We start from the raw sequence: 13,899 nt of genomic DNA on the forward strand, positions 1-13,899 counted from the left end.
GGAAATTCGGCAAAAATGAAAATAAATTGATTTGAAGGAGACAGATGGCAAAACACGAAATGAAGTAAAGAGATTCCAGCTTCCTTTGTCGCATTACCCTCTTGTTGGACTGACCCAGTAAATATTGCAAATAGCTGACTGGGCAGTCCAATGACCACAAGTGACCCCAGAAAATGGGTTTAACATTCTACACACAAAAGAATATTACATAAGAAAAAATATCCATAAATTATATTTTTAATAAAATTAGGAATCTTCTTCATAAGTGATGTCCTTTTTGTATAAACAAAGATTACATTCTAAGATACATATCCCTTTATACAAGTCCTGTCATGCTTCAAAAAATAAACGATCGTGGCTTGCAAAAAGTTAAATTGCATTGTGCCTTGCAGTTCACATTCAGGCAGAAAATTTCACTTTACAATGTTTATTATTTTGCACAAGCACTTTCACACTTTTAATCACTTTCACACTTTTAATCACTTTCACACTTTTAATCACTTTCACACTTTTAATGAGCCTTAACACATTTTCTGACCAAGTTGACCATGCCTTCAACAGGTCCCAGTGGCAGTTAGTAAGAAAATGCATTGCTATCAGTTCCCTTTGAGGTGGTTCTCCTCCACCGCAGTACATGAAAAAAAATGAGTCAAAATACTCTACTTTAGTACACTCACTTTTACCTCTAAGAACAACGAAAAAATGTTTCATATTATTGGCAAATAATAGTCATTACTTCATAAATAAATACATTGCACAATTCTCATAATGTCACAATAATTGGCACTAAAATTGACTGTAGTATGAAAGTTGGGGACTAGTAAAAATTTAAAATCAAGTGGGCATTGCATCACAAAACATTACTCTATGTCGTAACTCTTTCAAACTGGTTAAACTTGAAAGATTTAGGTTTCTTTTCCATTTGCAAAATCACTAAAATGCCAAGTGCTGGTTTGAAATTCACTCTATTTATGTAATCATATCACCTTAATGTCCAAACTACGAACATTACTTCTAGCAAAAACTCAAGATGTGCAGTGGCATAGATTTACTAATCATTACATTATGAAAACAGAATAGTGTACCATCACATAACTTAATTACTACTCAAATCAAACTTAGGGGATGGAAGTTACACCAAATCATTGCCCTACTTCTTCATTCAACTTTGAATACTGCTCTCATTCAAACATAAAATTACATCCTCAGAAAATGTTACCAAGTAGTTGACCTGTCACAATATTCACATCAGTCTAACACCACAGTTATCAATTAATAAACAAAATTACTTTTTTTTCATTCCATTATTACCACTTTATGCTCATAATTCCTTAGAACACAAACAGAAGATTTCAGATAACCTATAGATCTGATAATGCTTTCATTTTCTGTTTACGTTACATCTTTGTTTGACAGAAATTCTTTAACTGTGACATCAATTTACTTTCATCATATTTCATAAAACCAGAATAAAGACAATATCTCATAGGTTTTTACCAAATACCACTGTTATTTTTTTCATCCTCTTATGATTCCATTACTTATCACTAACATCACATAATATATATAGATAACACTGGAGAAACCTTTTCTAAAATATTCCTATACTAAAGTATCCTGCTGTACAAAATCACATGAAATCCAAAGATAGAATGTTTCTGATTCACTAATAAACTACAGATAGGATAGGAGAAGAGTTTGACTGGCTAAGGAAACATGAAAAATGAGACAGCTGGGGTAAGCATTATCAGCCCATAATTGAATCCAAAACAGAATGTTGAACCCCCTACTTGCTTAGTTTAAATGGTTTGATCCATAATAAACATATAATCCTCCATTTCTTTTCCTTGAATTTGTCCTACCATTTTCATGCCCATTCTGGCTATCCTCCACCAATCATTTTTGAATTTTTACTATGATTAGTTCTGTTCATCTTATTTACCTGAAACTCTCTCCCTGACTGATTATTATGATCAAAATTCCTCCTACTATTTTCCACTGAGGGCTTAACCCTCTCCACTTTATCAACATAATTCAAAAAATCACAAATACTACCCATAGTGGCAGGTACAAGCAATTATCTAACTTTCTGAGGCAAATTAGTTTTTAAACCATAACTATTGACTCACTACCTAGCTCTTTGTCCAAATATTTCAGTTTGCTTATCGAAAACTGACAGAAACCTTTCATAATACCCTTCCTAGAGTCAAATCTCTCTCTTCTCCAAAATTCCCTCAAAATTCTCTGCTGCTTCTCTTTGGACCAATATTCATCTGACAATGCTCTCTTAAAGCTATGCCACGAAGCACAACTATCGGCTACCTCAGCTGCCCATCCGTAAGCATTCCCTTTCAAAAAACCTCTCACAAATGACATTTTCTCTTTGTCATTCCATGTTTCAGGCAAATCATTAAATTCCCTAATGAAATCCAGTGGATGCACTTCCCCGTATGGTTCAAAATAATAAAATTTCTTACACCTAACAAATGAAGGACTGTCTGGGACACTACATACCCTATACTTCAGATTTTGTACCTCTTCCATCTTTTTCTCCATTTCAGCCAATTTTGAATCTGTATTTTTATTTACTTTTACCAGTTTTTCCTCTACCATTACTGCACACTTGGTTTCTACCTCTGTTTCTAAATCGTTTTTAATCTGATCGATTTGGTTCTCAAATTTGACCCTATTTTCAGCACAAAATATCGTGGTTGCTTTGACTTCATCTTTACACTGTTTCTCGAAAGCCTCCAACCTCTTACTATAGTCATCACAAAGTTTCTTTCTCTCTTCTACTCATTTACTACTCATTAATGTTAATTTCTCATTAATATTTGTACTTTTTTCATTATCTTTTCATCTCAATCTTTCACCACCACCTCAGCCTTCTTACTTAATTAAGACTAAAGCTGACTATTGTAATTTTCTTTTTAATTTCTTTTTTCAATTCATCCTTTAAGCTAGCCATGCCATTTTTAATGCTATCTGTTTTATTTCCTGCCCTACTAATGTCTTCTTTCATACTGTTTTCCACCCTACTAATGTCTTCTTTCGTACTTATATTACTCAAACTACTCATAAAATCCTTAACATCGCTTCCAATTTGCTGTCTGCCATAAACTTTTGCCTTTGCTGACTTTCACTTCCTCCTTAGCCGTAACGATTTCACCCACTTCAGTACTGTTTTCGTCATTTTGCTCACATCACCACACAATGTAGATGACACTTTTATCATCTCATCTACAATAAGACTTTCAACTCCATCATTCAAAGTTACATTCATGTCTGATTTACAACCACTATTGTCTACCAAATCACTCCCCATTAAGTCTTTCTGTTCATTTAAAAACTTAACCTGTACAGCTTTGTTATCAATCACATCACTATCCTGTTGTCCATTCTCCCCCATCATACTGTCTTGTTCGTTAAGGCCACTCATTATGTATCACTTAATATAAAATGGCTTTTTCTACGAATTATCTTATTTTTATTCACTCGTCTCCTGCTGCTACTGCTGCTGCAGTTACTCCCACTCGTCCAAAACGCACTTGTTTGCATTAGGTGGATCTAGTCCAGCTGGCGTGCTGACTGCCTGCTGTGGCTTCTCTTCATAATGGCTGCCCCCATAACCTCGGCCAGCGATCTATTGTTGTTTTGCTGTTTTATGGTTGCTTCTTATCACATTACTTGTTCACATGTGATCAAACTTTCAGAATACTGTAATTATTTTTCACTGTCAATTAGTCTGTTCACTGCTCTCAGTAATACTGGTGCCACACATACTTTAAATTCAGTCACTCCATTCAAATTGCACAGTTCACTGTTCAAAGTTCATGAGTCCTTGTTTATTGTGTCCAGATACAATAGTCCTCACCCAAAAGGGCACCATATGTGACATTTGTCTGCTTTATCTTCATTGATAGTCCTCAGTGTTGACGTATTAAATTGTTCTACTGGCTGAAAAATAGGGGATGGAAGTTCAACGCTGACTACTGTAAATGATGTAGCCGACAGTTGCACAGTATCGTTTCATAGTTCTTTACTTTTACTGTTCCCCAATATTACACAATTGTATGGCCAGTTCACTATTGGTAAATTTTGAAAAGCCTCATTAATAGGTTGCAGGCAACATCAGGACAACACTACAATAGTTTGCTTTTGAATATCTATGGGCAGTAAAAACCTAACCACACAGTTCACAGATCTTGCAGAATAATACAGTACATGTGACACTTTTTTTTAAAATAAATTAAACAGACATTGTCATTAATTGTTCCAACACAGGGTCTGTTTGATTTACACTTATTCCACTGTTAAATTGATTCATTGTTGTTAATTTAACCAATACATATTTCCTATCTGAAAATCATCCATGGACTGAGCTGTCTCGGGAACAAAAATCAGTCCTTATATTTTTTCACAGTAATAGACACTGAAACTATACACTGTTCAATATTTAACTTACAGAAATTACAGTTAAAACATTATTCATTCAATTAACTGAATACATCAAAAATCCTCCTTTTTAACAGTTTCTTCTACCACAAAGGTTAGCCCAAATTATTTGTTTATATAATGAAATTAACAGATATAGTATACAAACAATGCTTTTTACAAACCTGGTAATTATTTTGGAAATAATTAAGAGCCGGTTTTGCTAATACATTTTCAAATAGAACCAAATAAATTATTTAAGAACCCAAATAGTCCTTTCTCCAACTTTTGTAATTAGTACAGAATTTATATTTGTTTATAAGTGAACAGGAGAATCTAAGTCGTAAAAGATATTAACTAGGAATGGTCAAAATAAAGTAGGAAATTAATTACATGCACAAAACTAAGCACAAAATTAGACCTGGTGTTATATTCCTTAAGACTGAGGGCCAAACTTTCCTCTTTATAAAAATGCAGATTATACTCAAGCATGTTAATGGTAATTAGGCAAAAATGAAAATAAAATGAATTGAAGGAGGCAGATGGTAAAACAAGAGAGGAAGTAAAGAGATCCCAGCTTGCATCATCACAAACATTCTGGATAGTTCAAGCGAATCATTTGGCCACCAGATCACCCGACATGAATCTCATCGGATATATTCGAGAGGTCAGTTCATGCACAAAATCGTATCCGGACACGTGGCTGAAAATGACTTACAAGTTCGTGGCGCCGTCCATCGGTGATGCTGGAATGCAATACTGTGTTGGCCCACCCTTAGCCTTGATGACAGCTTCCACTCCCGCAGCATATGTTCAAGTCAGTTTCTGGAAGGTTTTTTGGGAATGGCAGCCCATTCTTCATGGAGTGCTGCACTGAGGAGAGGTATCTATGTCGGTCGGTGAGGCCTGGCACAAAGTCAGTGTTCCAAAACATCCCAGAGGTGTTCTATAGGCTTCAGGTCAGGATTGTGTGCAGGCCAGTCCATTAGATGGATGTTATTGTTGTGTAACCACTCCACCACAGGCCGTGCATTATGAACAGGTGCTCGATCCTGTTGAAAGATGTAATTGCCATCCCCGAATTGCTCTTCAGCAGTGGGAAACAAGAAGGTTCTTAAAACATCAAAGTAGGCCTATGCTGTGATAGTCCCATACGAAACAACAAGCCCCCTCCATGAAAAACATGACCACACCATAACACCATCGCCTCCGAATTTTACTGTTGGCACTACACACGTTAGCAGATGACGTTCACATAGCATGCGCCATACCCACACCGTGCCATCGGATCGCCACATTGTGTACCATGATTCGTCAAGCCACACAACGTTTTTACACTGTTCAGTCGTCCATTGTTTACGATCCTTACACCAAGCAAGGTGTTGTTTGGCATTTACCGGTGTGATGTGTGGCTTATGAGCAGTTGCTTGACCATGAAATCCAAGTGTACTCATCTCTCACCTAACTGTCGTAGTACTTGCAGTGGATCCTAATGCTGACTGGAATTCCTGTGTGATGGTCTAGATAGAGGTCTGCCTATTACACATGACAACTCTCTTCAACTGTTGACGGTTTCTGTCAGTGAATGGACGAGGTTAGCCCATATGCTTTTGTGCTGTACGTGTCCCTTCACATTTCTACTTCACTATCAGATTTGAAACAGTGGACCTAGATATGTTTAGGATTGTGGAAATCTCACGTACAGACTTATGACATAAGTGACACCCAATCACCTCATCATGTTCGAAGTCTTTGAGTTCCGTGAAGTGCCCCATTCTGCTCTCTCACAATGTCTAATGACTACTGAGGTCACTGATATGGAGTACCTGGCAGTAGGTATCAGCACAATGCACCTAATAGGAAATACATATGGTTTTGGGGGTGTCTGGATACTTTTTATCACATAGTGTAGCTCATTATTTCTGCAGGAGACTTACAGTGACTTGTTGAGTTCAGACCAAGTCAAGTTATTGCACTATGCTGAGCAGAAGGGGGTCCGACAGGATATTAGGAGGTATCTCATGATTTTTGTCACCTCAGTGTAAATCCATGTATTAATTTAATACATCACAGATGCTCCATTTCTGTTCTTACTCCACCCTTCCGTCATCCATTTAATTTAAAATGACTATTTAGACTGACATAATCCAAGTTATTTTTGGAGTTTTTCAGCACTGTGGTATGTGGTCAGCCAGATCTTGTTGTAGCATAATCTTCTGTCACACATTCTTGTAGAGATTGTCACCAGTCACCTACTGGATGCCTGTAAGTGTGTAATATTTTCTTTGTTTCTGAATGAGAAGCAAATGAAATTTGTTTACGAAGTTGTGAGTACATGTTTCATGAAGAGCACATAAGATTGAAAAAAAAAAGTGTGTTGTGAATCTGAACATAAATGAAATTATGCATTTGTTAATCTCTACTGCAATTCAGTGCTCTATTCATCATGCAGTGAAACCTCATTGAACTGACACACATATTAATAATGATTTCATAGTAATTATAAATAGAGGCACAATAGTAATATTTTTTGCTGCTCTCCAAGTTTTCAAGTTGAAAAGATTGTCAGAAATTGCAAATGGTCCAATTTTCTGCAGATGTGGTGTGCTTGGAAAACATTGTCAGTCTACAAAGGAGATTGCTTCTAAAACATTTATGTCACTCATTGTAGCATATTGTTCAAGTGTGTGAGATCCATACAAAATAGGACTGACGGGAGATATTGAACATATACAGAGAAGGGCAGCACAAATGGTGTGTGAGATCCACAGCAGAATCATGGAAGTGCTGAAAAACCTGGACTGGCAGGTGGTTGAAGATATATGCAACCGTTCCAATGGAGACCTACTTACCAAGTTTCAAGAACCAGTGTTAAATGAGGAATTTAGTAATATACTACTTCCTCCAGTTTATCACTTCCTTGAGGTCTGTGAAGGCAAGATCAGACTAATTACTGCATGCACAGAGGCATTTAAATTGTAATTCTTCCCACACTACAAACCTGTGGTACAATGGGAACAACTCCCTGCTGTGTTCCTTACACTAGTTTACTGACTGCGAATGTCGTTACTTAATAACAGACAGTTATTATTTGGTATATTATCGGGAGAATCAAATTACTCGGTCACTGGTGAATGAGCTTACAGATTACGTGGCTCCATTCTGAATATCTCTATCAGTTTATTCTTCTTCTCTATTAGTAGTTCACTCTACTCTCTTTCTTTCTTTAAGTCATTTAATAGCTTGAACTGTTGTGTCATAAAAATAATGTGCAGAATTGTATAATAGAATTTACATGCTCCAAACTTAATATTTTTCAGGTGGCCACTTTGTTTGCAAACTGTTTGACTTATTTACACCATTCAGCGTAGGGCTTGTGTACCTGATGTACAAAAGTTTTAAGATGATTTGCATACACAAACCCAACACAAGCAGACCTGCCAATTCAGAAAGGTGAGTGAATCACTTAAAATTTGATTATTTCTATTTTTGATAGGACATGTTCACTTAAATTGCATTATGAGTCTAATTGTTAACTTTACTGTGCCTTTGTACATACATTGCACATTATCTAAATAAAGATGCAGTAAAGGCTAAGGCAGCATTTTTGACAACCCCTCTTGATTTGACATTATTAATGGGTCTTAATTTTTAATACCCATCTTATCAGCTCTTTCTTTTTAAAAGTTTTCTCATACCCTGTTTCTGTGCCGTAGTATTAATACTTAAATCCAATGAATGGCATTTTTATTTGTTACCTCGTCCTACTTCTGCAAATTGCATTAGACTGCTATTACACACACTCATATTGTCAATTGAAATAATTATTATAATAAGATTATATCTTCAATTGCTGCAGGTACATTATCTGTAAATGGAAGAGAGCTGATTGTGATGATATTCGTGAATACTTGATGGAGGTGGCAAAACATTTATGGATTCATAAGTTATCAGATGATAAAGATATTCTTGAGATTGTGCCTCTTGCTAAATTAAAGGAGGATAAAGAATTTTTTGACTATATTGTCGAATCAAACAACAGGTGAGCTTTCATTGAGCTAAAAGTAAAATTCTTTGTCAGAATGAGCTACGTTAGTGAATCATTTACAACATGCAGTAAATAGGGCATTTATGTTAATACCTATAACTTTTTGTCTTACTTTCCATGTTATAGTTAAGTACGAGGAGTCATTAGTTAATAGCTGATAAATATTGATTTATATGGCCTACAAAATATAAAGATTTAGACAGGTAAACACTGACATGAAGAGAAAATGAACATCTGTTTAGCAGTTAATGAAAGAGAAATGGTTGGATCTCAAGTGTTGAAAAGAGGTCAGACTACTGCTGCTTTTTCTTGTGTTGCATCCTGCATCATCAAAGGGTCAGCATGGTTGTGAAAGGATTTGGCATAGTTAATTTAAGGAGTGGCTAGATGCCGTTCCTGCGAGCAGATGTTTTTCTAAATGTTTGTGACTCGTGTAACTGAGGTGGCACTTGGATACCAGCCCAGTATTCAGCTTGTGGGATGAGGGAAGTTGCCTAAAACCCACTTCCAGGCTGCCTCGTACAGTGACATTGTCTTTAATCAGCTGGGTAGATTTCATCTGGTGCCTCTCCCCCTACCAGAAGCAGCACTTTTAACAATCATGGCTATCTGGGCAGGAAAAAAAGAGGTTGGAATTCATGATAGGAAAATATTTTTAGGAAGGAGGAAAAAATATTTTACTGCTCCAAGAGAGGAGCAGTCACCAAAACCTGTGTGAAAAAATACACAAGCTGCAGGATACAGATGGGAAGTAATTGGAAGGGGCAATTTTTGCCATACCTGTAGTAATTCAGTAAAGCCACACACTTCACCTGAGTCATCATATGTACTGAACACATTAGGGGATGCTGCCTCTTGTGATTGGGTACAAGTTTGGGACTCCCAAGCATCTTGATCTGGAGTCTCATCAGTACTGCTTGTCCTCTATTGCCATAAACTCTGGGCATGTTTCAGCACTCATTGCAAGGTCTGAAGATGGAATGTCATTCATGATCTTGTTGGGTTGGTTGCCTGCATCATGAGCATGGGACAAACTTCAATAAAAATCTTTCAGCTACTATATGTGCAGCATGCCAGTGGGGCAAGTGAACGTTGATGAGAAACAGTCACTAATAGATAATTACTATGTCATTTTTCACATCTCAGTTGCATAGAGCATATCCGGATATTTTGGGGTTTTGTCTGGACTGTCCTTTATTTGCCATGTTCCTTGTAAAACAAATATGGAACTCATTAATGTAATCAAAAATCTCCCAATAGTTTGGGTGGGCTGATTAGTAGTAGTAGAGCTAATAAACCTACTAAGAGGGGAAAGGTGGGAACTTGCGAGGGGAGGTTCTCTCCACTGATAAGATGTTAAATTAAATTAAATCAGTAGAATCTACAGAGCACGACAGTGTTAAAACCAGTTTACTGTTATTAAGAGAGAGGAAGACAGTATTGAGACTGTTGTACCATTTTATTTCTTGAAGGAATTAGAAGAAATGTAGTGGTACCTTGAAATCAATGAAGATATTGTCTAACAGTCTGCTTCTCATGTAGACATCTACTGTGCAACAAACAGGAACAAACACTTTAAATGATTGTGCTGTCATCTCTGAAAAACGCAATACCATCATTTTTTGTATTGGTGCTGTGAGATGCAATGATGTTATTTACATTGCATAAAGAAGAGTGGGCTATAGCAATCAAATTAAAAGAGTTAATGAGATATTATGGAAGACAACAGCATTTGTACTACTTTTAACTCTTCCATATTGCCAGAACATGTGAAAGTAAGATATATAGCCCTTAAGATTTGAATGTTCATTCCAAGCCCCATCACATGTATCAAATACCAGAGGTTTAAGTGCACCACTAAAGCTTGTGAAGATAAACCCATCTGTGGAAGAGATGTACCCCTGGGCCATGGAGCACAATGAACTCGGTCTTCGCAAGAAAAGTGCATTAATTGCTCCAGAAACCATGCTTCATGTAGGAAATGTTTGATAATTTAAGAACAAAGTGAAATATAAGAAATTAAAGTGACTACAAAAATTTCTAACAGTTTATTAAAAAATTCATGCGATGCAGTAGCATCCTCGAACTTCACAATGCTGGAACACACAGTCGTAAATGTACTTACTAGAGAATAATTTCTCCTGTGCCAGCATCTCAATCTAAACTCACCAGAGTACAAACATTTTCTAGCATGATAGTCACGTAACAGCACAGAAATATAGTGCACAAAAGACAGCACAGAAAATTGCTGGACGTTCTGTTGCAAATCTGTAGACATCTCATAAAAAGAGGATGTTACTAAATATAAGAAACCAAAGAAAATGGGTCCAAAGACTTGTTGTTGTTGTTGTTGTTGTTGTTGTTGTTGTTGTTGTCTTCAGTCCTGAGACTGGTTTGATGGAGCTCTCCATGCTACTCTATCCTGTGCAAGATTCTTCATCTCCCAGTACTTACTGCAACCTACATCCTTCTGAATCTGCTTAGTGTATTCATCTCTTGGTCTCCGTCTACGATTTTTACCCCCCACACTGCACTCCAATGCTAAATTTGTGATCCCTTGATGCTTCAGAACATGTCTTACCAACCGGTCCTTCTTCTTGTCAAGTTGTGCGACAAACTCCTCTTCTCCCCAATTCTGTTCAATACCTCCTCATTAGTTATGTGGTCTACCCATCCAATCTTCAGCATTCTTCTGTAGCACCACATTTTGAAAGCTTCTATTATCTTCTTGTCCAAACTACTTATCGTCCATGTTTCACTTCCATACATGGCTACACTCCATACAAATACTTTCAGAAACGACTTCCTGACACTTAAATCTATACTCGATATTAACAAATTTCTCTTCTTCAGAAACGCCAGTATACATTTTATATCCTTGCTACTTCGACCATCATCAGTTATTTTGCTTCCCAAATAGCAAAGCTCCTTTACTACTTTAAGCATCTCATTTCCTAATCTAATTCCCTGGGCATCACCCAACTTAATTTGACTACATTCCATTATCCTCATTTTGTTTTTGTTGATATTCATCTTATATCCTCCTTTCAAGACACTGTCCATTCCTTTCAACTGCTCTTCCAAGTCCTTTGCTATCTCTGACGGAATTACAATGTCATCGGCGAACCTCAAAGCTTTTATTTCTTCTCCATGGACTTTAATACCTACTCCGAATTATCTTTTGTTTCCTTTACTGCTTCTTCAAAATACAGATTGAATAACATCGGGGACAGGCTACAACCCTGTATCACTCCCTTCCCAACCGCTGCTTCCCTTTCATGCCCCTCGACTCTTATAACTGCCATCTGGTTTCTGTACAAATTGTAAATAGCCTTTCGCTCCCTGTATTTTACCCCTGCCACCTTCAGAATTTGAAAGAGAGTATTCCAGTCAACATTGACAAAAGCTTTCTCTAAGTCTACAAATGCTAGAAATGTAGGTTTGCCTTTCATTAATCTATTTTCTAAGATAAGTCGTAGGGTCAGTGTTGCCTCACGTGTTCCAACATTTCTGCAGAATCGAAACTGATCTTCGCCGAGGTCGGCTTCTATCAGTTTTTCCATTCGTCTGTAAAGAATTTGTGTTAGTATTTTGCAGCTGTGACTTATTAAACTGATAGTTCGGTAATTTTCACATCTGTCAACACCTGCTTTCTTTGGGATTGGAATTATTATATTCTTCTTGAAGTCTTAGAGTATTTCACCTGTCTCATACATCTTGCTCACCAGATGGTAGAGTTTTGTCAGGACTGGCTCTCCCAAGGCCGTCAGTAGTTCCAATGAAATGTTGTCTACTCCCGGGACCTTGTTTCGACTCAGGTCTTTCAGTGCTCTGTCAAACTCTTCACTGCCCCTGTATAGACCCTCTATATACTCCTTCCACCTTTCTGCTTTCCCTTCATTGCTTAGAACTGAGTTTCCATCTGAGCTCTTGATATTCATATAAGTGGCTCTCTTTTCTCCAAAGGTCTCTTTAATTTTCCTGTAGGCAGTATTTATCTTACCCTTAGTGAGATAAGCCTCTACATCCTTACATTTGTCCTCTAGCCATTCCTGCTTAGCCATTTTGCACTTCCTGTCGATCTCATTTTTGAGAAGTTTGTATTCCCTTTTACCTGTGTCATTTACTGTGTTTTTATATTTTTTCCTTTCATCAATTAAATTCAATATTTCTTCTGTTACCCAAGGATTTCTACTAGCCCTCATCTTTTTACCTACTTTATCCTCTGCTTCCTTCACTACTTCATCCCTCACCGCTACCCATTCTTCTTCTACTATATTTCTTTCCCCCATTCCTGTCAATTGTTCCCTTATGCTCTCCCCCAAACTCTGTACAACCTCTGGTTTAGTCAGTTTATCCAGATCCCATCTCCTTAAATACCCACCTTTTTGCAGTTTCTTCAGTTTTAATCCTACAGTTCATAACCAATAGATTGTGGTTAGAGTCCACATCTGCCCCTGGAAATGTCTTACAATTTAAAACCTGGTTCCTAAATCTCTGTCTTACCATTATATAATCTATCTGATACCTGCTAGTATCTCCAGGATTCTTCCATGTATACAACTTTCTTTTATGATTCTTGAACCAAGTGTTAGCTATGATTAAGTTATGCTCTGTGCAAAATTCTACCAGAATGCTTCCTCTTTTATTTCTATCCCCCAATCTATATTCACCCACTATGTTTCCTTCTCTCCCTTTTCCTACACTCGAATTCCAGTCACCCATGACTATTAAATATTCGTCTCCCTTGACTACCTGAATAATTTCTTTTATCTCATCATACATTTCATCAATTTCTTCATCATCTGCAGATCTAGTTGGCATATAAACTTGTACTACTGTAGTAGGCATGGGCTTCGTGTCTATCTTCGACACAATAAAGCGTTCATTATGCTGTTGGTAGTAGCTTACCCACACTCCAACTTTTTTATTCATTATTAAACCTACTCCTGCATTACCCCTATTTGATTTTGTACTTATAACCCTGTATTTACCTGACCAAAAGTCTTGTTCCTCCTGCCACCGAACTTCATTAATTCCCACTATATCTAACTTTAACCTATCCATTTCCCTTTTTAAATTTTCTAACCTACCTGCCCTATTAAGGGATCTGACATTCCACGCTCCGATCCATAGAACGCCAGTTTTCTTTCTCCTCATGACGACATCCTCTTGAGTAGTGTCCACCTGGAGATCCGAATGGGGGACTATTTTACCTCCAGAATATTTTACCCAAGGGGATGTCATCATCTTTTAACCATACAATAAAGCTGCATGCCCTCGGGAAAAATTACGGCTGTAGTTTCCCCTTGCTTTCAGCCGTTCGCAGTACCAGCACAGCAAGGCTGTTTCGTTAGTGTTGCAAGGCCAGATCAGTCAATCGTCCAGACTGTTGTCCCTGCAACTACTGAAAAGGC

The 13,899-nt window shown here is 37.2% G+C and overlaps 1 protein-coding gene across 1 annotated transcript in view; it reads left to right on the forward strand.

The window, feature by feature from the left end:
* LOC126284819 (cap-specific mRNA (nucleoside-2'-O-)-methyltransferase 1) overlaps nt 1-13,899 on the forward strand; it is a 241,890-nt gene that overhangs the window by 119,799 nt on the left and 108,192 nt on the right. Inside the window, exons 10-11 of the mRNA XM_049984029.1 lie at nt 7,755-7,887; nt 8,294-8,476. Coding sequence (XP_049839986.1) covers nt 7,755-7,887; nt 8,294-8,476 — 316 coding nt within the window. The remainder of the gene's footprint in view (nt 1-7,754; nt 7,888-8,293; nt 8,477-13,899) is intronic.

Source organism: Schistocerca gregaria, chromosome 8, assembly GCF_023897955.1.
Source record: "Schistocerca gregaria isolate iqSchGreg1 chromosome 8, iqSchGreg1.2, whole genome shotgun sequence".
Classification (NCBI taxonomy): Eukaryota; Metazoa; Arthropoda; class Insecta; order Orthoptera; family Acrididae; genus Schistocerca; species Schistocerca gregaria.